This window comes from Aphidius gifuensis, linkage group LG4, assembly GCF_014905175.1.
Source record: "Aphidius gifuensis isolate YNYX2018 linkage group LG4, ASM1490517v1, whole genome shotgun sequence".
Taxonomy (NCBI): domain Eukaryota; kingdom Metazoa; phylum Arthropoda; class Insecta; order Hymenoptera; family Braconidae; genus Aphidius; species Aphidius gifuensis.
In genome coordinates, this window is record NC_057791.1 from 1,774,666 (window position 1) to 1,799,573 (window position 24,908).

Genomic DNA, 24,908 nt, shown 5'->3' on the forward strand with positions numbered 1-24,908 from the left:
TGAATAATTTTTTATTATTATTATTATCATAATAATAAATAATAAATTAAATTGTATTAAACAGTGTTAGTGTGTATGCTTATACCTCGTGTAATTATTAACTAAATAAATTTTAATTGAAAAAAAAAAAAAAAAAAATGGATAAATCAAAAAAACTCTGGAAATTTAAATTGAAATAATAATTGTATAACCTCACTTTTTAAATGTAAAAAAATTTTTTTATTTATGTCAAGATTGTCAAGGGTGTTTTTTATTGTTATTTTTATTATTATTTTTATTATAGGGTAGTTTATGAACGCAGCCAAAACCATTGATGTCAAAAAATAAAAAAATAAAATTTCTATCGGTGAGAGAGAGAGAAATATTTAGTGGTTGTGTATATTTTTTTTTTTTCAACAATATTATTATTTTTGTTAGAAAAATTAACAACACTTATACATCACAATAATATTAAATTGTGTCATTCTAAAAAGTGTACAAATGAAAATTGATAAACAATAAATATTCAATTAACAAAAAAAAAAAAACAAAAAATGTGAAGTTTTTTTATAAATAAATTTAAGAAAAATTATACCGGTTAATTAAAAATAAATATTATCAATATTTATTTAAATAAAATAGATTTATTAATCATAATATTAATAAAAATAACAATAATTAAAATAAATAATCAAAATAACAATTTACAAAAAAAAGGAGAGATATAATAGTTGATAGTGGAAACAATGGCAGCTCACAAGACAGGTGGGCAAAATGCCCGAAAAAAAGTACAGGTAACAATACAAACATTATTTTTATCAAAAAAAAACAAATATTAAAAATATTTTATACAAAATGTTGTGCTTATGAATGACAATTGCACTTTGACATGAGCCAACTTTACTAAAATATTCATAAATATTTTGTCATTTAAATACAAAAAAACAATAATAATAAATAATTTTTTTTTTAATAAATAAATAGGTATCAATGGTAATACGTGATGAAATTGAAAAAAAACATAGAGCTGGTGTTAATTCACTTCAATATGATCCAGCATTAAATCGTCTTTATTCAGCTGGACGTGACAGTATTATTAGAATATGGAATTGTAAAAATATAAAAGAACCATTTATACAATCAATTGAACATCATACAGATTGGGTTAATGATATTGTATTATGTTGTGGTGGTAAAAATTTAATATCAGCAAGTTCTGATACAACAGTTAAAGTATGGAATGCACATAAAGGTTTTTGTATGTCAACATTGCGAACACATAAAGATTATGTTAAAACATTAGCATATGCCAAAGATAGAGAACAAGTTGCAAGTGCTGGTTTAGATAGACAAATTTTTTTATGGGATGTTAATACATTAACAGCATTAACAGCAAGTAATAATACAGTAACAACATCATCACTAACTGGTAATAAAGATTCAATATATAGTTTAGCTATGAATCCACAAGGTTCAGTTATTGTTAGTGGTAGTACTGAAAAAGTATTAAGAGTATGGGATCCACGTACATGTAGTAAATTAATGAAATTACGTGGACATGCTGATAATATTAAAGCACTTGTATTAAATCGTGATGGTAGTCAATGTTTATCAGCAAGTTCAGATGGTACTATTAAATTATGGTCATTAGCACAACAAATGTGTATGCAAACATTTAGAGTACATAATGAAGGTGTATGGTCATTATTAGCAACAGATACATTTAGTCATGTTATATCAGCTGGACGTGATAAACGTATTATTATGACTGAGCTAAGAAATCCAGATAGACCAATATTAATATGTGAAGAAAATGCACCAGTATTAAAAATGGTTATGACACCAGATCAATCAAGTATATGGGTTGCAACAAGTGAATCAACAATTAATAATTGGTCAATTAATATTAAAGATTGGCAATCAAATGATTATTGTATTGATCCACCAAATAATAATAATAGTAATAATATTAATAATAACAACAACAACAATAATAATAATAATAGTAGTAGTAATAGTGGTGGTAGTAATTCTGGTGTTGGTATTATTATGACACCACGTAATACTGAACCAACACAATCAATAATTGGTGGTCCAGCAATAAGACATCATGTTATATTAAATGATAGAAGATATGTATTAACAAAAGATACTGAAGATAATGTATCATTATATGATGTATTAAAAGCATGTAAAGTTGAAGATCTTGGAAAAATTGATTTTGAACAAGAAATTAAAAAAAGAAATAAAATTGTATATATACCAAATTGGTTTAATGTTGATCTTAAAACTGGTATGTTAACAATACATTTAGGACAAGATGAAAATGATTGTTTTTCAGCATGGGTATCAGCACGTGATACTGGTATTACTGATAATGATAGTGCTGATCAAAAAGTTAATTATGGTAATTTATTATTACAAGCATTACTTGAAAATTGGTGGAAACCAATGCATGCTGATGATGATAATAATGATACAAATAGTAATGATGGTATTGGTGGTATTGGTGGTGGTGGTGGTGGTATAAATGGACAAAATAATAATAAAGATGGTAATACATATTTTTCAGTACCAGGACATACACCAGTTATATTTAGTGAAGTTGGTGGTAAAACATTATATAGATTACTTGTACGTGATGCATCTGGTGATACTGAACGTGCATTATTAAATGAAACAGTACCATCATGGGTTGTTGATATTGTTGTTGATAAAAATTTACCAAAATTTATTAAAATACCATTTCATTTATCACCACATCCATCATCAGGATTTAAAAATTGTAAAAAAGACAGATTAATTGCAAATGATTTTATACAAGTACGTAAAGTTGTTGAGCATGTTTATGATAAAGTATTGGGAGCTGGTAGTGATTCTGGTTCAGTTGCTGGTGGTGCTGGTGGTGGTGGTAGTAGTAGTGGTGGAGGAGGTGGTGGTAATACTGTATCTGGTGGTTCACCAGCTGGTGATCGTGCTAATACTGATTCAAATGCTGATAATGCATCACTTGCTGAAGAAAAAGTTGAGCTACTTTGTAATGATCAAGTACTTGATCCATCAATGGATCTTAGAACGGTAATTTAATCATTATTTATTTATTTATTTTTTTTTAATTATTAATATTTATTTTTGTTTTGTTTTTAGGTCAAACATTTTATCTGGAAAAATTCAGCAGATTTAACACTTTATTATAGACCTGTTAAATAGTTGGGATCACGATTAACACTTGGTGGTCATCTTAAATGTGCCTGGTTTTGTACTGTGGCCAAGTAAATAAATACAAAATTAAAAATTGTTAATATATCGACGATACACAACGTGAATTAAACGACGTTAATTTATCAACTAAATTACACGTCTCCAATGTTGCCAAAAAAAAAAAAAAGAAAAAGAAGAAATTTTTTTCAAAAAAAAAACAATTGAAATTTCAGTTATAATTTTGATGTTAATTATCAAAATAAATAATAGTTAACTGGTTTATTTTATTATGACAAAATACAAAAAACAAAAAAATATTCAAATTTGAATATTTTTCTTTTTGTAGAAAATTAAAAACCGTACGATGTAAATTTAAAAAAACAAAAAAAACTGTAAATCAGAAGCTAACTTATTATAGTAAAAGAAAGAAAAAAAAAAAAGATTTTCAGTATAAATAATTAAATAAGATAAATAAATTCATTAAAATTGGGAAGAAAAAGAAAACAATTGTAAAAAAAAAAAAAAGAATTGAAATTTAGTTTATAATTTAAAAAAAAAAAAAAAAACTCTGTTAGATTTTTAGTACTGTAAATGAATCATTCTTTGTCTTCCCAAAAATAAAATCACAATTATCATTAAATCACAATTTAATAATAATTTTATTTTTCTTAATTTGTTAACTATTATATTAAATTTTTGTCTTTTTAATTTTAAGATATATATGAATCTTCATTATTATTTTTAAATGCCAATTTAAATAAAAAAAAAAAAAGCACAAATGAATTTGTTGTTAATTTACACTTCAGCATTGAGCTGCTATTTTTCTTTTAGTAAATATTAAAAAAAAAAAAAACAATTAAAAAGTCAATAATTTAAGTTTGATTACTTTATATTTGATAAGTTATTGGCCTAAATAAATATTTGATGGTGATTGATTGCCAATTGATACAAGCTGAATGATAAAAAAAAGTATATGATAATTAAGAATGTGTCTTTGATAAGTTTGTTTGAATCTCAAAATAAAATAATTATAATTAATCTGATTTTTATATTGAAACAAAAAGAAAAACCATTGACAATTTAAAAAAAAAAAATACTGTAACAATCCTCTACTCATAATCAATCGACTGAATATAAATGTGGCTTTACTATCACTTGTTTGTTAATTTATTTATTATTGTATTCATTAATAATATCATCAACAGCTTCAACAAATGATGAAAAAACATTTGTTGGTCTTGGTGTAATTGTTTCCTCATCACCTGTACGATATTTACCAGTTTTTACAAGATATCCACGTATTCCAACAGCTTGTGCACCAGCCACATCATCTCTAACATCCTGCAATTCAATTTTTTTTTTATTAATAAAATATTGATTAATGATCATTCAAATTATTCATACATCTCCAATCATTATTGCATCCTCAGGTGCAATGTTATCTAAAGCTGCTTTAAAAAATTCTTTATTTGGTTTTCCAACAACTTCAGCTTTGACATTTGCTGAATATTCAAGACCTTTTATAAATGCTCCAGGTCCAAGTGATAATCCATCTGGACGTTTGTAATAACGACCTTCATGTATTGCAATTAATGATGCTCCATCAATAAGTAATCTAACAAAATTAATTTCCATCAAAATTAAATAAAGAAAATAAACAATATTAAGAAAATAAATACCTAAATGATTTATTTAATTCTTCATAATTAAATTTATTTGGTGCTAATCCAACAACAACAACATTTGGCTTTTCATTTGAATCAATTAAATCTTCAAAATCTTCAAATGCATCATCATCAATTAACAAATATGGATTAAGTTTTCTTTTTGCAATAAGCTCTCTTGCAGCACCAAGTGAGCTAAATATTTCATTTTTATTAATATCAAAACCCAATTTTATCAAACGATTATGTAAATTTGTTTTTGATTCCTTTGTTGTATTTGTAACAAATTTAATTTTTGCATCAATACCACGAAGTCTATATAAATGAAAAAAACAAAACAATAAATATATTTTATTATAAAACCAAACCTAAAAAAATAACATACCTTTTTAATGCTTCAATAGCACCAGGAATAACATTATTATCAATATGAAGTGTTCCACTAAGATCAATTAATATTGCTTTTATTTTATTACACATAATTATTTAAAAAAATAATAAAAAAATAAATAAAATCAACAATTTTTTAAATGACAGTTTATATTAACATTTAACAAACATATGACAAGTATACTTGTAGGGGGAGCAAAGAGAGCCAAGTAAAATAATAAAAAAGAAATCCACTTAATTTATCATTTTAATTTATTATCAAAAAAAAAAAAAAAAATATAATAATTATTTAATCTCTCCAAGAAACATGTACATCATCAGTACGATATCTTTGTACACAAGTTGTATCACCAAATGGTGTTGATTTATCATGTTTAAATTGTAATAAACCAGCAACAGCAATCATAACACCATTATCAATACAAAAACGTTCATCAGTTGCATGTAAAATTGCACCACGTTCTTCACACATTATTTTCATCATATCTTGAAGATGTAAATTACAACCAACACCACCAACAATTAATACTTCATTTGATCCAACATGTGCCATTGCACGTTCAGTTATTTCAATAAGCATTGAAAATGTTGTTTCTTGTAATGAAAAACATAAATCTTCTTTTGTATATTTTTTACAATTTAACCAATCATCAAGATGTTCTTCAATATTTGATAATATACCAGAAAATGATACATCCATTCCTTTGACAGTATATGGTAATGGTGCTAGCTTTTTACCTCTATTATTAAACAAAAAAAAAATTATTAATATATTAATTTAATTAGCTATAATGATGGTAAAAAAAAATGAACATTACTTTTTAGCCATTTGTTCAATATTATAACCTGGTGATGGATCATTTGATAACATAAGTAATCTTGCAAATCTATCAAGACAATTACCAACAGCAATATCAATTGTTTCACCAAATATTCTATATTTATTTCTTGAATATGCTATTATTTGTGTATTACCACCAGATACATAAAGTATTGTTGGATTTTTACTACCAGTTATTAATCTTCCCATTTCAATATGTCCAATACAATGATTAACAGCAATAATTGGTTTATTATATATTTGTGCAACAGTACGTGCAACAATAGCAAGTGCTGATAATGGACCACCCATACCTGGTCCTTTTGTATAACAAATAACATTTATATCTTTCATTGTTAATTTAGCATCATTTAATGCTTTTTTTAATATTTCTAAAACATAAGTACGATGATGAATTGCTGTTTCTCTTGGTAAAAAACCTGTCAAATAAATTTATAATTAATATTTAATTTTTAATTATGATTAAATAATTATTTATTTGTTTATTATTGTTTATTTACTTACCTTCACCAGGTGGTGTTACATATGTTTTACGTACATTTGACAATACCTCGTTGTCATTTATAATACCAATTGCTAATTTATTAGCACTACCTTCAAAACCAATTGCAATAACCATTTTTTAATTTTTATAATTATTGTTTTATTTTTTATTTATTTAATTTGAACACGTGAAGTTTGTGAATGTAAACAAAGTGATAGAGTTGAGATTTTTATTATTGTTGTGTGTGTGTGTGTATATTTTTTTTTTTTTTTTGTAAACTTTTTGACCGACTAGATTTTATTTCTACAATATCATAAGAGTAAATTTATATTTGAATTTGAAATTATAATTATAACTATAATTTGTATATACACGATAGAAATTTTCTAATATTTTAAATTTTTATTTTATTAACTATTATAAATAAATTAAAATAAAAAATAAAAAAAAGCATAGCTTAGTTTTAAACATTTTAGAATTTAGTTGTTTAACTATTTATTAAGAAGGAAATAAATCAAAAATGACACCATAATTTACAACAGTTGTGGGGCTATTCAAGTTAAAATTTTAAATAGCAAATGGTGGGTGGATAGTAAATAGTTTTAAATAATTTTTAATAGTTTAAATATTAATAAAGAATTATTGTCAATTTTTTAAATTTTAAAATAAATTTTAAAGTTAAAATATTGTAAGACACAGTAGAAGAAGGCAATAGACAAATGGTTTGGGCCATTGAGAATTAATATAATATTACTGAATAGAAGTATTTTTAATTAATCTGCACAAGTAATTTTCAAATATATCAAATCAATTCAAAGTTTAAAACTGTAACAACGACACCAGTATAATTCAATGGGTGGAACAGCAAATCATTTATGCCACCGTTCATTAATTGCGAATACACAACGTTTTTGTACAAAATGATTTGAAATAATAAAGAATTAACAACAGCGTGCCAAACGTTCAAAGTGGGCAAACGAGTAAATAATACACAAGCACAAATATAAAATATTCATCAAGGGAAAAGAGAAAGTTGGTAGTAAGAACAAAACATACAGTTAGCAGCTGTGTAAAGAAATAGTAAAATATTAAATGTCATGAAATAAGAAAATACCAATATAGTTACAGCATGTGTAATAAATGGGGACAAAAAGAACAAACTAAAAATTAAATAATGATTAAAAGAAATAAAAACAAATTTTGGAACAATTATATAGACAAGTTCTATTAATATCTTTTATAATTAAAATAACTATATAAAGTACTAAAGAAAATTTAGCACGTTTGATATGAACATAAATAACTGTGGTTTTCGAAAGAAAACAATATTTTTAATAAATAGAATAGTCTAAATAAACATATATATTCAACATCATCATAAAATAATAATAAACGCCATTGTAAATTGAACAAGAACGTTGTCAATGGGTGGCGTTCAAAAAACTTCTGAAAAACGCAAGTGTTTCACTTTAATTTAGTTTAAAAAAATCAACGATAATAACAAAAATATTAAAACTATCAATACATTTTCAACCTATAATCCATGGGCTAGTTGAACAATAATTTACCGCATCTGTACGTTATTGTAGTATTGCTCACAATTCAAAGCAATAAACGAAATAAAAAGCAAATAACCAGTATATTTAAAAATAAGGTGAAGTATCCAGACCAAACTAAAATAATGGGTTATCTATAAAAGTAGCGGTGCCAACATTGCCAGCCCAACCACTTCAGGTAAATGACACCTAAAAATAAATACAAAATATATAACATATACAGTAGAGAACAGTATTCCGTCATTAAACCATAAAATTTAAAATATATGTTTAAGTGAACACCAGCACCATAAACATTGACAACATATCAAATTACGATGAAGATTCAAATAGAGAATGGAAGAAGGCCAATATTCAACTGTGACAGTTACATTATAAACTTAAATTTTACAGAATATTTAATATTTAGCATAAATATATCCAGATTAACTATTTTATTATCCAGAATTAATCATTATTACAAGTATCAACAGAATATAAAAGTTTTCAGTACAAAACATTTCATTTTGTTTTAACAATAAAATATATTAAAAATAGTTAATAATTTAATTAATAACATTTTGAATTGAGAAAAAAAATTAAAGAAAAAGAATGGGAAAAAGAAGTTGAAAAAGAAATAGATATGGAAAAACAATTATTACAAAAAAATGAGACAACAAGTACAGCCAATTCATTGAGAGACAAAAATGAACAAATAATAAATGAAAAATATCAAAAAAATGATATTGAAATTAAAATAAAACAAGACTCAGTTGAGGAGGTTAATAAAACACTAATAAATAAACAAATTAAACCGGAAAATAGACAAATTGAAATACAAAAAAATGAGACAACAAGTACAGCTAATTCATGGAGAGGCGAAAATGAATTAATAATAAATAAGGAATATCAAAAAAATAATACTGAAATTAAAATGAAACAAGATTTGGTTGAGGGTGTTAATAAAACAACAATAGAAAAACAAATTCAACCAGAAAATAAACAAATTGAAGTACAAAAAATTGAAATAAAAAATATAAAAAACGAATTGTTAAATGAAAATAAAACAATAATAATTAATGATTATGAAACTAATAAAATTGATGATACAAAAAAAAGACGTGAAATAAATATAAATTTTACACAAATGACAACAGAAATACCAATACAAATAATGAAAATTGAAGAACAACAAAAAAATAAAACTACAGAATATAAAGAAAATCAAGATGAATTTAATAATTATAATATTACAAAAAATTCAACAGAAATAAAAAATCAAAAAACAATAATAAAATCAGATTCATTAAAAACTGATCAAGATGTAAAATATACAAAAAACTTTTTTAATTATTTTGGAGCAATTTGGAAAAAATCGTGGGCAACAAGAAGAGCTTAAAAAAAAAAAAAAAAAAATTCCAACGAAAAAAATATAAATAAAATAAAGAAAATTTAATTAAACTAAAAATTATTTACTGTTTATTTTTTTTTTATATCCTCTTTTTCTAAAATTATATTTTATCTTTTAATTTTTTGTTTTATTTAAAATCCATTAATTCAATATTTTTATGGTATAAGTGAAAAAAAATTATTTAATTATATGTATACATGAGATTTTTTTATTTTTTCGAAATCGTTTTATTTAACTTGGGGTTTATAGTTTTTCGTAATACACGTATGTCAAATATTTCTATATAAAATATTTTCATTTGATTAAATTGAACGCTTTGTAATGTGTATTAAAAATTCCAACGAGTTTTTATCATTTAATTTAATAACATTGTGTATCAACAAATAATTTCGTAATAAAATTTCATCGCTACTTTGTTATAAATTATTTACTTATGTTATTTTTTTTTTTTTTTCACATACTGTATTAATTGTTTGAATAATAATTATTATTGTGTCTGTAGGTTGAGAGATAAGCTTGGATTTATTCATGTAATTTGTATTCTTTTATCGCGCTTTGATGACATTGTATATTTGTTCAAACATTTTTTAACGAAATTTTTATATTATGTGTTTATTTGTTATTTATTTATGATCATGCCTCGTTGGGGTGATGTCTAGAATTCGATTATTATTATTTTTTTTTTTTGGCTGATAGGATTAAAAAAATTTTATAAAAATTTTAAATATAAAAAATTTAAATTACAATGATTCAAATTATCTATCAGAATTGATAGCAGCAGAACAAATGCAACAGTCTTCTTAATTTATTTTTTCTTATCATGATAAATTTCCACGTGCCGTTTAGGCCTTGACCTTGACCGTTGATTTTATTTCATTTTATTTGATTTTTTTTTTTTAAAAAAGAAAGGTGCCCGAAAAAATAAACAATTCAACCTGTTATTTATTCTAAAATCATGCGCATTAAAATTTTTTCTCTTTTTTTTTTACCTCCTACTGTAATTAAAATTGGGTATAATATATATTCAGGTAAATTATTTGGTCAGTTGTTAATTGTCACTCATCAAGTCAAATATAAAAACTCAACTTCAACAACTTGACTGTACTAATTTTATTAAATTTTTTAAAATAAAAAATTAAATACTAAAATGAATTTGGTATTTTTTATATTTTTTGCAATTGTAATTATTACACCAAATATTATTAATGCAAAAATATTAAAATATGATAATTATACATGTTATGGATCATGTTGTCGAAGAGCATTTAAACCATCAAATTATTCAGATGTTTTAATTGAATATTCAATTAATTTTACTGTTGATGAAGTAGTTTTAACTGTGAGTATATTTATTTTAAATAAATTTTTACTTGATTGTTTTATAAATTTAAAATTTAATTTTTATATTTATTTAATTTTAGATTTGGCTAGAAAACGCAAAACAAAGTGAACCAAAATTATATTCATTTACAACTAACAAAACAGCAACATCACAAAGTTGGGAATTTTCAGCACGAGACGATTTTGAATATTGTTTCAATGCAATAAAATATGGAAGTAATGATCATTTATTTAATTATTAAATTTATTTTTATTTATTCCAATAATTAATTTATTAATTTATTAATTTTAAGAAGAGAATAGTAGCAGTACAACGCCATTTACTTTTTCTTTTGGATATGAAAATAATGCAGCAAAAAAGTAAGTAATATATATTATTGAAAAAATACTCATCATTATTTTATTAATAATTTCATAAAATTTGAATATTAATTTTATTATTATTTTTTAGTCAAAAAATATCCAATGATGATGAAACTAAAAAAATTAATGATACAGAAGAAAAACGTAATATAAATATGAATTTTACACAAATGACAACAGAAATACCAAAACAAACATTAAAAATTGAACAATTATCAAATGATAAAGAAAATAAAACTACAAAATATAAAGAAGTTCAAGATGAATTTAATAATTATAATATTACAAAAAATTCAACAGAAATAAAAAATCAAACAACAATAATAAAATCAGAGCCTTTAAAAGTTGACGATATTGTTAAAATACAAAAAGAAAAAGAAGATAAACATGTAGAAGAAGAAGAAAGTGGTTTTTGGCGTAATTTAGCAGTAATTCAACAGATCTCTCCCCCTTTCTCAACATAGATTTAATTTTGAAGTATGGGACATGTACATCCAAGTTCACGTGAAACTAAATTGAACTTGCGATAGAAATTTTCCAGTATTTTAAATATAAATTTCATTAATTATTATAAATAAATAAAAATAAAAAAAACAATTAAACTTTATTTCTTATTACTAAATTTATAAAGATAAATTTTCACGTGGCAATTTAAGCCTTGACCTTGACCGTTGATTTTATTTTATATCACACAAAAATGAATAGTAACAATAAAAAAAAAAAAAGGTCAAATAAATTAAAAAAATATCATTGATATATTTAATAGACAAGATAACAATTAAATAAAAATCTTCAAAACTATAATACAAAAAATAAAAATAAAAAACTTGAAATATATTAAATAAAAGAAAAAAAAACAATATAAAAAAAAGGTCAAATTAATTTAAAAATATCATTATCATATCTCACGAGCAAAATGCGACAGTCTTCTGAATTTATTTTTTCTAATCATGTTTAAAAAAAATATTTAAAAAAAAATTCATTTCTGTTTAAAATAATTTTATATTAATAGATGTGATATTTAAGTTAATTTTTATTTATATTAACAGTAATTAGTAACAGCCTTGACACCTTTAATGATGATAATGATTATAACTTTTGAAGTTATCAACTTTCTTATATGTTATTAGAAATTTTTAAAATAGACAATGTATCAGCGTTTTTTTTTATTTTAGTCATCATTCTGATTAGCTTCCATCAACACTTGACTATTAACTCGATTAAATTATGATAAAAAAAAAATTATATATATTAAAAATTGTGAAAATATATTCCTTCTATTTATTACTATAAAACTTTAAATTTTAAATAAATAAATATATATTACAATGAATATTGATATTTTTATAACAAGTGTAATAATATTTTTTTTGATAAATATTGATGGATTTGTCAGGGGAATTGAAACTTGCTATTATCGTACTTGTTGTCATGATGCACATAAAAATGTAAATTACAGTGATATTGAAATTTTATATAAAGTAAATTTTATATCACAATCAATTGTTTTAACTGTGAGTATATTTAAATTTTTAATTCAAAAAAATTATGTAACTGTTTCGTATAATATACTAAAATGATTAGTTACTTTTTTAATTAATTAATGTAATTATTTATATTGTTAATTTATAAAATTTTAGTTGTGGATTCAAAGTATGGAAGAAAATGATAAATTAATGCATTATATTCCAGTTGAAATGAGTGGTAAAATATACAACTACAATTTTAAAAGTCAACAAAATTTTATGTATTGTTTTGGACGAATAAAAAAATCAAGTAAATATTTTTATTTAATTGCTATTTAATGATGTTTTATATTTTATTAATTTATTTTAATATATTCATTTTTATAGGTGATGATTCTTTGGAAAATTTATTGCCATTTAGCTATTATCTTAACTATGGTTTTGATAAAAATAAAGAGTAAGAAAATTATTTTTTTAATTTAAAATAAAAAAACACAGCTATTTTGGTATTTAATTTTTGCTGCTTATGATAATTAATTTTTTTGTTTTTTTTTTTTTATCAAAAGAGAACAAATGGAAACGGCGGAAAAAGTAAAAGAAAGAAAATTGAAAAAAGAAAAAGTTGATTTGGAAGTTGGAACAATAATTAATAGTAGAATAAATAATCGATTGGAAATAAAAATTGAAGAACTTCAAATGGATATAAAAAAAGTGAATGAAGATATGGTAAAACTCATTAAATTACTTGATCCAGTCTCAATGAAAATTGGTGATTATAAAAAAAATAAAACTGATAATACAAAATATAATCGTGAAATAATTGAAAGCATAAATTTTACAAAAATGATAACAGAAATACCAAAACAAACATTAAAAATTGAACAATTATCGAATAATAAAGAAAATAAAACTGAAAATAAATTACCTATTCAAAATGAAATAATTAAAATTGAAGAACAACAAATAAATAAAACTACAGATCATAAAAAAAATCAAAATGAAATGGAAGAAGAAATTAAAAAAGGAATAGATATGGAAAAACAATTATTACAAAAAAATGAGACAACAAGTACAGCCAATTCATTGAGAGACAAAAATGAACAAATAATAAATGAAAAATATCAAAAAAATGATACTGAAATTAAAATAAAGCAAGACTCAGTTGAGGAGGCTAATAAAACACTAATAAATAAACAAATTAAACCGGAAAATAGACAAATTGAAATACAAAAAAATGAGACAACAAGTACAGCTAATTCATGGAGAGGCGAAAATGAATTAATAATAAATAAGGAATATCAAAAAAATAATACTGAAATTAAAATGAAACAAGATTTGGTTGAGGATGTTAATAAAACACTAATAGAAAAACAAATTCAACCAGAAATTAAACAAATTGAAATACAAAAAATTGAAATAAAAAATATAAAAAACATATTGTTAAATGAAAATAAAACAGTAATAATTAATGATTATGAAACTAATAGAATTGATGATACAGAAAAAAAACGTGAAATAAATATAAATTTTACACAAATGACAACAGAAATACCAACACAAATAATGAAAATTGAACAATTATCAAATGATAAAGAAAATAAAACTGAAAATAAATTACCTATACAAAATGAAATAATAGAAATTGAAGAACAACAAATAACAAAAACTACAGAATATAAAGAAAATCAAGATGAATTTAATAATTATAATATAACAGAAAATTCAACAGAAATAAATAATCAAACAACAATAATAAAACCAGAGCCATTAAAAATTGACGACATTGTTAAAATACAAGAAAAAAAAAACAATTATTATGTAAAAAAAGAAAAGAGTTTTTTGGATTATTTATTAATGGCCTGGAGTAATAGATTTCCGCTAAAAGGTTAACTTTAACTCTTAATTTTTGGTTTTATTTAAAGCCCATTAATTCAATATTTTTAGAGTATATTTAAATATCATGGAATTTCAAACAAGATCATAAATTTAATTATATATCAATACAATTATTAATTAAATAAAATCCTACCTTGTAAGCGGATGTTCATCTTCCCACGCTGGTCATCAAAATTTCTCAGGATACTGCAATCCATGAAGACTAGAAGATGCTATCCTCCATGTAGTTGATGTGATGATTCAATCTGATCATCAACAGGTTCACTGATCATACAAAAGCACTATACACACGAACACAAAACAATGATCACTACACTTCACTAAAACACTTGTTAACAAAAAAAAAACAACTTGTATAGTTTATAAAGTACCTAATGTCACTTATACTTGTATTCACTTGACGATAAACTATTTGACTTGATTATTTAAAAACTATAATAAATTGTTATATTATATTTTTAAATATAGTTTATACTATTATTATTATTTCAAAGTGGTGTTTTGAGTTGTTGGGTGGTGGTGGTTGATAATATACACGTTGTTGCTATAACGGCAAGCTCTTTGATAGAGACAAGCTCTTTAATAGAGGCAGCAAGTTCTGATACTCTCAGCGGCTCTCAACTTTCAAGACCAACATGTTGTGATTCATGAGGAACACCAGCACTTTACCAAAGACAATTTCAATAAAAATTGGTAAATGTTTAACAACATAATAACGATAAGTGGTACATTTAAGAGAGCATGAGAGTCATAAGACCATCATAGGGAGCATAACACCAGCACCATGTGATTTTATTGATTGTTCCAGTAAAAGATGACTCATGATATGTTGGATTTCATTTAAACTTGACAGTTGTTGAATTAAATTGCACATACAAAATGTAAATAATTGAGTAATGATTATTTGTCATCAGGGATTCATCATTGTTGAAGCATAAGCATATCATGTAGTTGGTCTTGTTGCTTTTTAATTTGTTGCTGGTTCAAGTGTACCAGTATTTGATGATTCTAAAATTGTCAAATAGTTTATAAATAATTTGATTAATTTTTAAAACATTTGGTAACACAAACTTAAATCAACAATGTAACTAATTACACTGTTAACACTACAATCATTTGCTTGGTATTGTTCATGTTGTATTTTAGCATTCAAGCAGTCTTGATTGTTGTAAATATAGCAATTAGTCTCTTTTTTGCTTCATATTCTTCTTTTTTATTATGTCAATCTGATATTACATAATTTGATGCAACTGTAACAATAAATTATCAAATTATTATTGGATAAATACTTTTAATTATAATAAATGAAATAAAATAACTCACTAGACTCTAAAATGATCTTGGCTTCAATGACAAACCAATTGAGTCATTTATTCAGTCCCATTTTTAATAATATTCTTGAATTAATTGCATAAGCACATCAAATATTTTAGCCACACTTGTTGTTATATATCTGTAAACAATAAAAATATAAAATAAACATTATGTTATAAATATTTGTCAAATTGGAGTAATTATTATCAACAAAAAAAGAGTAAATGAAAGTGTCATTATTAAATAAATAAATAAATGATAATTAAACAAATAAATAAATAGTAAATTTATAAAAAATAGATAAATAAGCAATAATTAAACATAACAACAATAAAAAAATTTGTTGTAAAGTCAATAAATTGATACTAAACACTGACAATAAAAACTGACAAAGACCTCAGACAATGGAAAATTAATATTTAATTATTTCACATTTTTTTGATTATTATTAATAAAAAAACGATTGTTATACACTAAGGATGCTACAACAATGCTATAAACAATAAAAATTTATAATTATTTATAAATAAATTAATAATATCTTTGTCTTTGTAAAAAATGACAACCTAACCTCAAATTGATCATTTTAATTTGTCAAAATTATTGATAAAAATTACATAATTATGTTTGTTTATGCTCTAAATAATTAATAACAATGAAAAAACATAATATTTACATACCATTTGTCCATTATTTAACAAATTAATAGCTGCCTTTGTCAGCTCCAAAGCCATTGACATGTCCATTATTTTTGGTCAAAATTTACAAAAATTCACAATAAATTATAGCACATTTTGTTCAGAATAATTTAATTAACCGATTTATTAACAATTTATAATTTTTTAACAATTATTATTGCAAAAATAAGTGTAAAAAGTTATGACACTGTTCTCTCTCTAACAAAGGCGCGGCCATTTTGGATTTCAGAAAAAATTTATCGCGCCATCTAGCTGAAAAATTACCGACTATTATTTGTCGATAAGTAGAAATTTGTAATTTAATTCAAATTAATTTAAATTAATTTATCTATACTAAATTTAAATATTTAATTATGTCCATTATATAATTAAGTATAATTAAATATTTAATTCGTAAATTTTCAAATAACAGAAGCCATTTTTAGTCGATAAAGAAGAATTTTTTTTTTCATGAAAACATCCATGATGTGTAACTTTTTGTTTGGTGAGTTTCCAATTATTTCATCATGCGTTTTTCATCATCTAACACTAACACAATCACACCCATTATTTGTGTATGTGTTAATAAATTATTTTTTTGATATCCAAGACAATCCAAGTACGACAATTTAACAAAGTAATTTGGTAATAATAATTAATAAAAATCATGGATTTTTGGAATAATAACACAAACGGAACAAACACATCTTCAATAAATAATGACGACCTCAATATTCCAGGTAAATTAATTTTTATATGTTAAATTTTTGTCTTCATTAATCATCATATACATGGTAGAAATATACTATACTATACTAGAAATATACTATATATACATATTTCTACCATGATCATATATAAAAAAATTAATTTCCAACCTCTTTTTTGTTCAATGTGCTTATATATTAATTCATAAATCAATAATATCTAAATCATTTATCAACTATCATAATTACATAATGTTGTTATTTTAAATTTTTTTTATAAATTGTTATTATTGTTATTCAATCAATTGACATTGATTTTAATCTCATGTAAATTTATATTTTATCTGCATGATTTTTTTTTTTTTTTTAAATTTAGTTCATGTATTTGCATCATCATTTTAATAATTACAATTAAATAAATATAATTTAATGATGAAATAATATGTTTTAGTAACATCACAACATGGTACACGTTCACTAAGTCCATATCTTAATTTTGATCCATCATATTTGCAAGAAAATGCGCCTGAATTTATAACACTTGAGGATAATAAACAACGTGGACGTTTTGAGCATGCATTTGTTCACATTGGAGGAGCAAGTATGATTGGTGCTAGTATTGGTGGTACACTTGGTTTTTATAGAGGATTAAAAGCAACAACATTGGCTGGCCAAACTGGTAAACTTAGAAGAACCCAGTAAGTTTTATTATTACATTATTAATCAATTGTTTTTGATCATTCATAATTTGTTTATTTATAATTGTTATTTAATTATTTATTTAGATTAATAAATCATTTTATGAAAAATGGATCAACAGTAGCAACTAAACTTGGAGCAGTTACAATGTTGTACAATGGTTTTGGTGTTTTATTAGAATATTTTAGAGAAACTGAGGATCCATTAAATGCACTTGGTGCTGCAACAGTAACTGGAATGTTTTATAAATCATCAGGTTTGTTTTCAAGTATAATAATAAGTAATCATTTAAAAAAATTATATATATTTATCATTATTTTATTGTTTATCAATAGGAGGACTTAGAAAATGTGTTATGGGTGGTGGTGTTGGTTTAGCACTTGCATCAATTTGGTGTTTGTGGAATAATCGTGAAGCACTCTCTGAAATTAGACATCATCGTATGAATCCGGCGTAAGATTATGTGTGTATCATCAATACCTTTAGCTATCAAGTCATGCCAAAAACAGATAAAAATAAAAATAATCTTTCATTGTTGAAAAAAAATTAACTGTTTTAAATATCTTTTTTTATTTTTTACTGTTTAATATCTTTGACAAAACAATTGAGCCTGAATAATAATTGAACAAATTTTTTTTTATTTGAAAATAATAATTGTGTACTTGAAGTTTGAATTATTATTAAATAATAATTTTAATTTTTTAATTTCATATTTAAAATTATAGATAACAAAAAATAATAACTGGTATGATTTATAAAATGTAATTAAATAATTTAGAAACATAATTAAATTGACAATTGATATATGATAAATTTATTATTATTAACTTGATGATTTATTAATAAAAACCTTATATTATTATTACAGATCCAAATGACTTAATTACAATCAACCAATGGTCTAGCATCTAGCATAAATTCTTCACTTTGTAAATAATTAATTGTGCATAATTAAGTGAAAGAAAAAAAAAGAAATAATATGAATTATTATTAAACAAAATAAATTGTAATATTTCGTCACAAAGATGATAGATAATAAATATAAAACGAAACGATTAATAATTGAATAAATAAACTATGCAAAAATTAAAAATTAATAAGATTTAATTTTGATTATTATTTTTAAATTTATTAATTTGTAATTTAATTGTAAAGTATATTTTTAATTTTAATTTGTAACTTGAGTGACAGGAAAGATGTCAATGTTACCAAGATGCAATTGTGTGCAACTGGTTGACCAAAGGCCTACAGCCCTTAGCACTTGAGAATAGATGCAATAGATGAAATAGAAAATCTAAAAAAAAGATCTACAATGATACCTGAGATTTTTTAAGCGTCGTTGTGATTCTGGGAAATTTTAAATGTGCAGGCTGTAGGACCATCGCGATTCACGATTGTGGAAAACCTAAAGGGAAAACCGGTCTATGGAAATATTATTTATCTTTCATTCTTCTCCCTTAAATTCCAACGAAACACTATTCAGTATTCACTAGAAAAATATAAAAATATTGTCATGTCAAACTAGAGTTGTAAGTTTAAATTTAAAAGCTAAAAATTTATAAGATTTATTAATAATTAAATTATAAATCTATTAGAAAATTCAAGTGCTGAGACGACTAAATGGATTTTTGGCAAATTTAAGTGATAAACTATTATATTTACACCAATAAGCAACAGTGAGTAAACAAATATAATATGTTAAATGATAAAAAAAAATTAACTGTGTATTGTCTCTTGACAATTTTATATTATTTTTTTTTTTTAATCATTGAATATTGTAGAACACACAATATACACAGTCAAAAGAGGAAAAATAATCTTATCTTATTATATCTCTCGTTTGTGATTTTCTGATAACAATTAGTTTTTTTTTTTTTTATTTCATCAAAACGGTACAATGTTATTTATCAAACAGGCACACCTTTTAAGATATATTTTATTTTATTTTTAAAATTAAGTTCTAGTCATGTTACAGTATAAAAATATATATTAAATTTTTTTATTTACCTAGATGTGTGTTTTAAGTTGCAGAAAAAAATATTTATTAATAGTAAATAATTAAAAGAACATTTAAATTAATGAAAAAATAATTTATTTATTTATTTCACTTGCTGAAAAAATTTACAATATTGTTTTATAAAAGATTAAAATAATACTGATTGATATTATAATTTTACAACCGGACAGTGGTAATAAAATTTGTCATGATATTTTAAGTAAATATTTAATTTATCTATTTGAATTTTTTTTTTTTTTCCACTTGACCTCGAGAAAAAAAAAAATTGCATTTAATGATCGAATAATAAAACTCACATGTGTTTATTTTTTTATTTTACCAGGTGGTTATTTTCACACATCTTTGAAAAATTATAATAAAAATAAAAAATAAAATTGCAAGTTCATTGAAACAATAAACTCAGAATTTAAAATTCAAAAAAATACATATCTTTTATTTATTTAAAAAATTGTTTATTTAATATATTTTTAAATATTAATTATTTATTTAAAAAAAATTTCTATTTTTCTAAAAACTAGTATTTTAAAATTAATTTTATTATTTTTCTTATTAAATTCATCTTATCTAAACAATGTCCAATCTATTAATAGTTGAAAATTGTTTATTTAAATATCCCACCATTAAAAAAAACAACATTAAAATTAATGTATTATTTTTTTATATTAGCAATATATTATAAACTAATTATTATCCATATTTTTCAATTAATATTTTTTCTTTTTTTAGGATTATCGATCAGTAGTAGAATCAAAAGTTAACTGATGAAAACGACAGTTGTTTGAAGACTGTTGCGCAGTTTAGAGCCAATAAAAAAAAAAATATTAATCAACTAAAAAATAAATTTTGATTATTTAAAAATGAATATAAAATACACAATATAAATAAATCAAAAAAAAAAAAATAAAACTATTAATTATTTTATTCTAAATATAATTGAATAATATTTCATGAAAAAAAAAAAAGTATATATTCTAAAATAATTTACAAGAAATTTTGATGATCTAAAAAGGGCACGACCTAAAGATTACAAATAAGATAATAAATTACAAAATAAAACTTGTAAAAAATGAATGGAAAACAAGCTGAACGTAAACTAGCAATATTTTATTTATCATCATTAATATTATCATCAATATCAACAATTTTTTTTACAATAATATGGAAATACTGGTCAGAAACTTTAAATGATTGTATAGAAATTGATTGTGGATGTATATTATACAGTGTAAATAGTTATAAAAATTTTCGTGGACGTGATGTTAGTTTTTGTAAATATCCAATTTACAGTTTGATTCCATCAATGACTGTTGGATTGATACTTGGTGTTTATCATGCTTACAGAAGTTTTATACATAGAAATTTAGATGATCCACAAATAAGCCAAGTTGTTGGGTATTATAATTAATTTATTATTTTAATTATTATAATATTTTTATAATGTTATTAATTATTAAATTTATTTATGTAGTGAAATTGATGGTGATAATTGTGGCAATGTATTTATTGTTGGTCCTAAAAAACGATCACCATGTAGAGTTTGGTGGATACCTGGTTTTTTAGCAGCAATTATTTGTCTCATTTCATTGGCACATGCTTATTTTATCTTGGATGGGTATTATCAAACTTGTGATGAATATAGAAAATATATTATTCAAACTCTTGGTTCAACTGGACGTGAAGTACAGGTAAATGTTATATTTATTTTTAAAATTAATTTGATTTTTTAATTTATTTTATATTTTTACAGGCAATTCATAATCGTTTAAGTTGCAATGCAATATTTGATTATATGGATTATTTACATCCAGATAATTATTATTGGAGAAGAGGAGTTGAAATTTATACTGGTTATTTTTTTCAAATTACCATTGTAACATCTTGGCTTAATTTTTTATCATGGATTATTATTTTTGTCATTAATATTCACATGGCTAGACAAAAAAAAAATAAATTTAGAACATAAATTATTATATTTTTAAATGTTTTATTTATAATACATTTATTTTTTCTTTTTATACATAGAATATACATTTAAATTATATTTTTTATTTACACTATTGACTCATACAAAGAGCAATACAAACTACAATAGTATAATAGAAAAAATACTTGATTAAAATTCATTAATCACTTTGAATTAATTAAATCATTAACTCAAATTATTTTTATATATATTTTTATCTTTTATTTTTCATAATAAATCTACTTATGCACATTGCAAAACCTCATATAAACTATAAAAAAAAAATACAAATCAACAACCAAATATTTATACAATAATAATTATTTTTTGTACAATTGTTTTTTATATTTTAAAATACATATTTCATTGAAACAAAAAAATTAATTTCTTTTTTTTTATACACTGTTTTGTTTTATATATAAAAAAAAAAAATTCGAAATATCATAACTATTTAGCTCCAAAATTCTAAGGCCATTAATTTTTTTTCTTTAAATAATATATATCAAAAATGATGATATTGTATAAATTTATTTATATCATAAACTGCGCCTTTATTTAATGATTAATTAATTATTTTTTAATGTATTTTATGAATTCAAAATCAATAAAAAAATTAAAATAAATGCGAAATTTTTAATTTTTAATTTTTTCATATTAACAACTATTTGTTTGAGTACTGGTATTTCACTTAAGTATACTTTGTTAACGATATACGATTAATTTATAATAAATAATTTGCGATTCATTAAAAAGAAATCAGAAAAAAAAAATTAAAATGCATAGAATTTTTGAAAAAATTTAATTTGCTGAAACTATGACTGCAGTTATGGGTAAATAGCAGAGAAGGGCAGAAAAAGGCGGAGAAAGGAAGAGAAATGCTGGATATTGCAGAAAAATTATTCCCTCCAGAAATTATCAATTTTATTTTTAAAAATAAATACAACACATGAATTGTTTTTAATAAAATTTATATTTTTTATTTTCTACAACGAATTATTAAATAAAAAAGTGGAAAAAACAAATAACAATAAATAAATAGTATTATTTACTAAAGTTTTTTTGAATGACCGCTAGAGCGGGTTCAGGTCATGCAGGTCAATTCAGGTCACCATTTGGCACCACTTCACCCACTCCACTCTGCTTATACCCACTGTAATGACCGCACGACTAAAGTGCTTCCTTACATACGCTTCGTGTAAAAAGTGAACGAACACAACTCGCACAACTCTTTCTTGTTCGTTAGTTTCCGTTCTCACATCTGTGCAATCATTTTTTAAATCACTTTCTTGACCAAATTTTTCAATTAAAAAGTAATTAATAAATTTTTGATATAATTTATATATTTTATGAATATTTTGCTTTAATTTCATCAAATATGAAAGAGTTTAGAAAAAAACGTAAATCAGAGCTAGAAAATCCTTTTGTTAAAAAATACAAGTTTAATAGTAAAATTTTAGCATGTTACTCTAATGAAAAAAAAAATGAGGTTAGTTAAAAGTACAGTTGTAGTAAAAAAAATGCTTGTAAATTAATTATTCAATTAGTGTTGTTAAATATAAATATTCATTATTTTTTTTTAGATATACTGTCAGCATCAAAATATAATAATTGACCTTGTAAATGATGATTGTCTAGCTGCAATATTTATGTATGTACCAGCATGTGAAAGACCAAAAATTGCATTGGGTATGTGATAATTACAATATCAATTAATTAATTAAAAAATTGTTTTACTTATGATAATTAATATATTTATTTTTTAGTATGTCAAAAATGGAAAAGAGCTCTTTATTATTCTTGGAGTAATGTCAAAAAACTTGAACTAACTCATTGGGAATATGATGAGTATCCAACTTGTTTGAAGAAATATCCAACTTGTTTGAAGAAATATCTAATAAATTTTGATGTCATTGTTAGTATTATAATGAATTGTCAATTTTTCACATTGACCATGTGATATTATATGCATTAATATAGTATTAGCAATTATATTTCAAAATTTTAATGATAAATTTATACCTCTTAATTTAATTTATTCATTAAGAAATGTTGCTGATACATTGACTGATCTGATTCTGTTAAATTGGCTAAATAAAGAGCGTGGCCCCTGTAAAGTTTTAGAAGAAACAATTTGTGTAAGTTAAACTTTATATCTACATTACAAAAATCAAAAATATTATGTAGTACGTAACATATTATTTTTATTTTTTATTTATATACTAATAAATAATTGCGTTTACAGGTGATTCGTGAATTAAAAGCCCTGAAAAGAGTTGATATTGGTGGCATAAGACTTACCCAAGATCTTCACAAATATCTGTTTGATAAGATGTCAGTATTTGCTGTTCATAATATTTACTTTCAATTAGTTGAGACGGATCATCTCCGAAATATCGAGAAATTGAATTTGGCTAGATTTAAAGTTACAGATGATGGTTTGTATACTATTGCCAATAACTTGAAGCAGTTGAAACTGTTACACATGTCTTGGAATAATATAACTAATGTTGGTATTGTAACAATTTCAAAGATAAACTTAACAGTTCTTGCTTTTACTAGCTGTAATAACGTTATTGATTCTTCATCAATCAGCTTGCTTAAAAACCTGAAGTTAGCAAGGTTTCCAAACAACAATAAAATTACTGATGATTTAGCCACGAAAGTTCTCGAAAATTCACCAAAGATAGAGGTGCTTTCTGTTCTGGACACAAGTGTAACTGTTGAATTTATTAAAAAAGCAGCCGAGATATCAAGAAATCGAAAACAAAATTTGATATTAGATGTCTCATTTAAGTGTGATAAAAAACAATATGAATCGCCATATATAACAATTAACCAAGTTTGCTAATAACAGACTATTAATATGGTATATAATGCTAGATTAATAAAAAAAAAATAAATTTAGAACATAAATTATTATATTTTTAAATGTTTTATTTATAATACATTTATTTTTTCTT

General features: G+C 23.0%; 7 protein-coding genes across 8 annotated transcripts; 5 read left to right on the forward strand and 2 right to left on the reverse strand.

The window, feature by feature from the left end:
• The first annotated feature begins 67 nt into the window (after positions 1-67).
• On the forward strand, positions 68-3,387 carry LOC122854384 (WD repeat-containing protein 48). The gene is made up of 4 exons (XM_044154984.1): positions 68-205; positions 284-773; positions 964-3,057; positions 3,127-3,387. The coding sequence occupies exons 2-4, from the start codon at positions 726-728 to the stop codon at positions 3,187-3,189; spliced, it is 2,205 nt and encodes a 734-aa protein (XP_044010919.1). The 5' UTR covers positions 68-205; positions 284-725; the 3' UTR covers positions 3,190-3,387.
• LOC122854386 (haloacid dehalogenase-like hydrolase domain-containing protein 2) lies at positions 3,234-5,424 on the reverse strand. Its single transcript, XM_044154986.1, has 4 exons — positions 5,230-5,424; positions 4,860-5,159; positions 4,585-4,795; positions 3,234-4,521 (listed from the first exon to the last, which is right to left on the reverse strand). The coding sequence occupies exons 1-4, from the start codon at positions 5,322-5,324 to the stop codon at positions 4,348-4,350; spliced, it is 780 nt and encodes a 259-aa protein (XP_044010921.1). The 5' UTR covers positions 5,325-5,424; the 3' UTR covers positions 3,234-4,347.
• Positions 5,425-5,495: 71 nt separating this feature from the next.
• On the reverse strand, positions 5,496-6,761 carry LOC122854385 (probable tRNA N6-adenosine threonylcarbamoyltransferase). The gene is made up of 3 exons (XM_044154985.1): positions 6,580-6,761; positions 6,053-6,494; positions 5,496-5,974 (listed from the first exon to the last, which is right to left on the reverse strand). Exons 1-3 carry the CDS (start codon positions 6,692-6,694, stop codon positions 5,524-5,526), a joined length of 1,008 nt encoding a protein of 335 aa, XP_044010920.1. The 5' UTR covers positions 6,695-6,761; the 3' UTR covers positions 5,496-5,523.
• A 3,831-nt stretch (positions 6,762-10,592) lies between these two features.
• Positions 10,593-11,088, forward strand: LOC122853696. Its single transcript, XM_044154113.1, has 2 exons — positions 10,593-10,844; positions 10,927-11,088. Exons 1-2 carry the CDS (start codon positions 10,653-10,655, stop codon positions 11,086-11,088), a joined length of 354 nt encoding a protein of 117 aa, XP_044010048.1. The 5' UTR covers positions 10,593-10,652.
• Positions 11,089-17,101: 6,013 nt separating this feature from the next.
• On the forward strand, positions 17,102-18,929 carry LOC122854389 (mitochondrial import inner membrane translocase subunit Tim23). 2 transcript variants are annotated; one of them, XM_044154993.1, is made up of 5 exons: positions 17,102-17,302; positions 17,721-17,967; positions 18,055-18,224; positions 18,304-18,431; positions 18,837-18,929. In XM_044154993.1, exons 1-4 carry the CDS (start codon positions 17,230-17,232, stop codon positions 18,423-18,425), a joined length of 612 nt encoding a protein of 203 aa, XP_044010928.1. In that variant the 5' UTR covers positions 17,102-17,229; the 3' UTR covers positions 18,426-18,431; positions 18,837-18,929. The 2 variants fall into 2 exon arrangements, with proteins under 2 accessions (XP_044010928.1, XP_044010927.1); XM_044154992.1 differs by having other exon boundaries at positions 18,304-18,421.
• Positions 18,930-19,885: 956 nt separating this feature from the next.
• On the forward strand, positions 19,886-22,718 carry LOC122854388. Its single transcript, XM_044154991.1, has 4 exons — positions 19,886-20,157; positions 20,712-21,377; positions 21,454-21,670; positions 21,733-22,718. The coding sequence occupies exons 2-4, from the start codon at positions 21,052-21,054 to the stop codon at positions 21,946-21,948; spliced, it is 759 nt and encodes a 252-aa protein (XP_044010926.1). The 5' UTR covers positions 19,886-20,157; positions 20,712-21,051; the 3' UTR covers positions 21,949-22,718.
• A 605-nt stretch (positions 22,719-23,323) lies between these two features.
• Positions 23,324-23,905, forward strand: LOC122853697. Its single transcript, XM_044154114.1, has 3 exons — positions 23,324-23,434; positions 23,529-23,634; positions 23,712-23,905. Exons 1-3 carry the CDS (start codon positions 23,324-23,326, stop codon positions 23,903-23,905), a joined length of 411 nt encoding a protein of 136 aa, XP_044010049.1.
• The last annotated feature ends 1,003 nt before the right edge of the window (positions 23,906-24,908 follow it).

Bases quoted from the DNA above. Each gene is read 5' to 3' on its own strand.
- LOC122854384 (XM_044154984.1), top strand. From the start codon at position 726: ATGGCAGCTCACAAGACAGGTGGGCAAAATGCCCGAAAAAAAGTACAG. The intron at 774-963 runs GTAACAATACAA...ATAAATAAATAG, and splicing joins ATGCCCGAAAAAAAGTACAG to GTATCAATGGTAATACGTGA. The intron at 3,058-3,126 runs GTAATTTAATCA...TTTTGTTTTTAG, and splicing joins CATCAATGGATCTTAGAACG to GTCAAACATTTTATCTGGAA.
- LOC122854386 (XM_044154986.1), bottom strand. From the start codon at position 5,324: ATGTGTAATAAAATAAAAGCAATATTAATTGATCTTAGTGGAACACTT. The intron at 5,160-5,229 runs GTATGTTATTTT...TCATTTATATAG, and splicing joins GCTATTGAAGCATTAAAAAG to ACTTCGTGGTATTGATGCAA. The intron at 4,522-4,584 runs GTATGAATAATT...ATTGAATTGCAG, and splicing joins ATGCAATAATGATTGGAGAT to GATGTTAGAGATGATGTGGC.
- LOC122854385 (XM_044154985.1), bottom strand. From the start codon at position 6,694: ATGGTTATTGCAATTGGTTTTGAAGGTAGTGCTAATAAATTAGCAATT. The intron at 6,495-6,579 runs GTAAGTAAATAA...TTTATTTGACAG, and splicing joins TGTAACACCACCTGGTGAAG to GTTTTTTACCAAGAGAAACA. The intron at 5,975-6,052 runs GTAATGTTCATT...GTTTAATAATAG, and splicing joins ATTGAACAAATGGCTAAAAA to AGGTAAAAAGCTAGCACCAT.
- LOC122853696 (XM_044154113.1), top strand. From the start codon at position 10,653: ATGAATTTGGTATTTTTTATATTTTTTGCAATTGTAATTATTACACCA. The intron at 10,845-10,926 runs GTGAGTATATTT...ATTTAATTTTAG, and splicing joins TTGATGAAGTAGTTTTAACT to ATTTGGCTAGAAAACGCAAA.
- LOC122854389 (XM_044154992.1), top strand. From the start codon at position 17,230: ATGGATTTTTGGAATAATAACACAAACGGAACAAACACATCTTCAATA. The intron at 17,303-17,720 runs GTAAATTAATTT...AATATGTTTTAG, and splicing joins TGACGACCTCAATATTCCAG to TAACATCACAACATGGTACA. The intron at 18,225-18,303 runs GTTTGTTTTCAA...GTTTATCAATAG, and splicing joins AATGTTTTATAAATCATCAG to GAGGACTTAGAAAATGTGTT.
- LOC122854388 (XM_044154991.1), top strand. From the start codon at position 21,052: ATGAATGGAAAACAAGCTGAACGTAAACTAGCAATATTTTATTTATCA. The intron at 21,378-21,453 runs GTATTATAATTA...TTATTTATGTAG, and splicing joins CAAATAAGCCAAGTTGTTGG to TGAAATTGATGGTGATAATT. The intron at 21,671-21,732 runs GTAAATGTTATA...ATATTTTTACAG, and splicing joins CAACTGGACGTGAAGTACAG to GCAATTCATAATCGTTTAAG.
- LOC122853697 (XM_044154114.1), top strand. From the start codon at position 23,324: ATGAAAGAGTTTAGAAAAAAACGTAAATCAGAGCTAGAAAATCCTTTT. The intron at 23,435-23,528 runs GTTAGTTAAAAG...ATTTTTTTTTAG, and splicing joins CTAATGAAAAAAAAAATGAG to ATATACTGTCAGCATCAAAA. The intron at 23,635-23,711 runs GTATGTGATAAT...TTTATTTTTTAG, and splicing joins AAGACCAAAAATTGCATTGG to TATGTCAAAAATGGAAAAGA.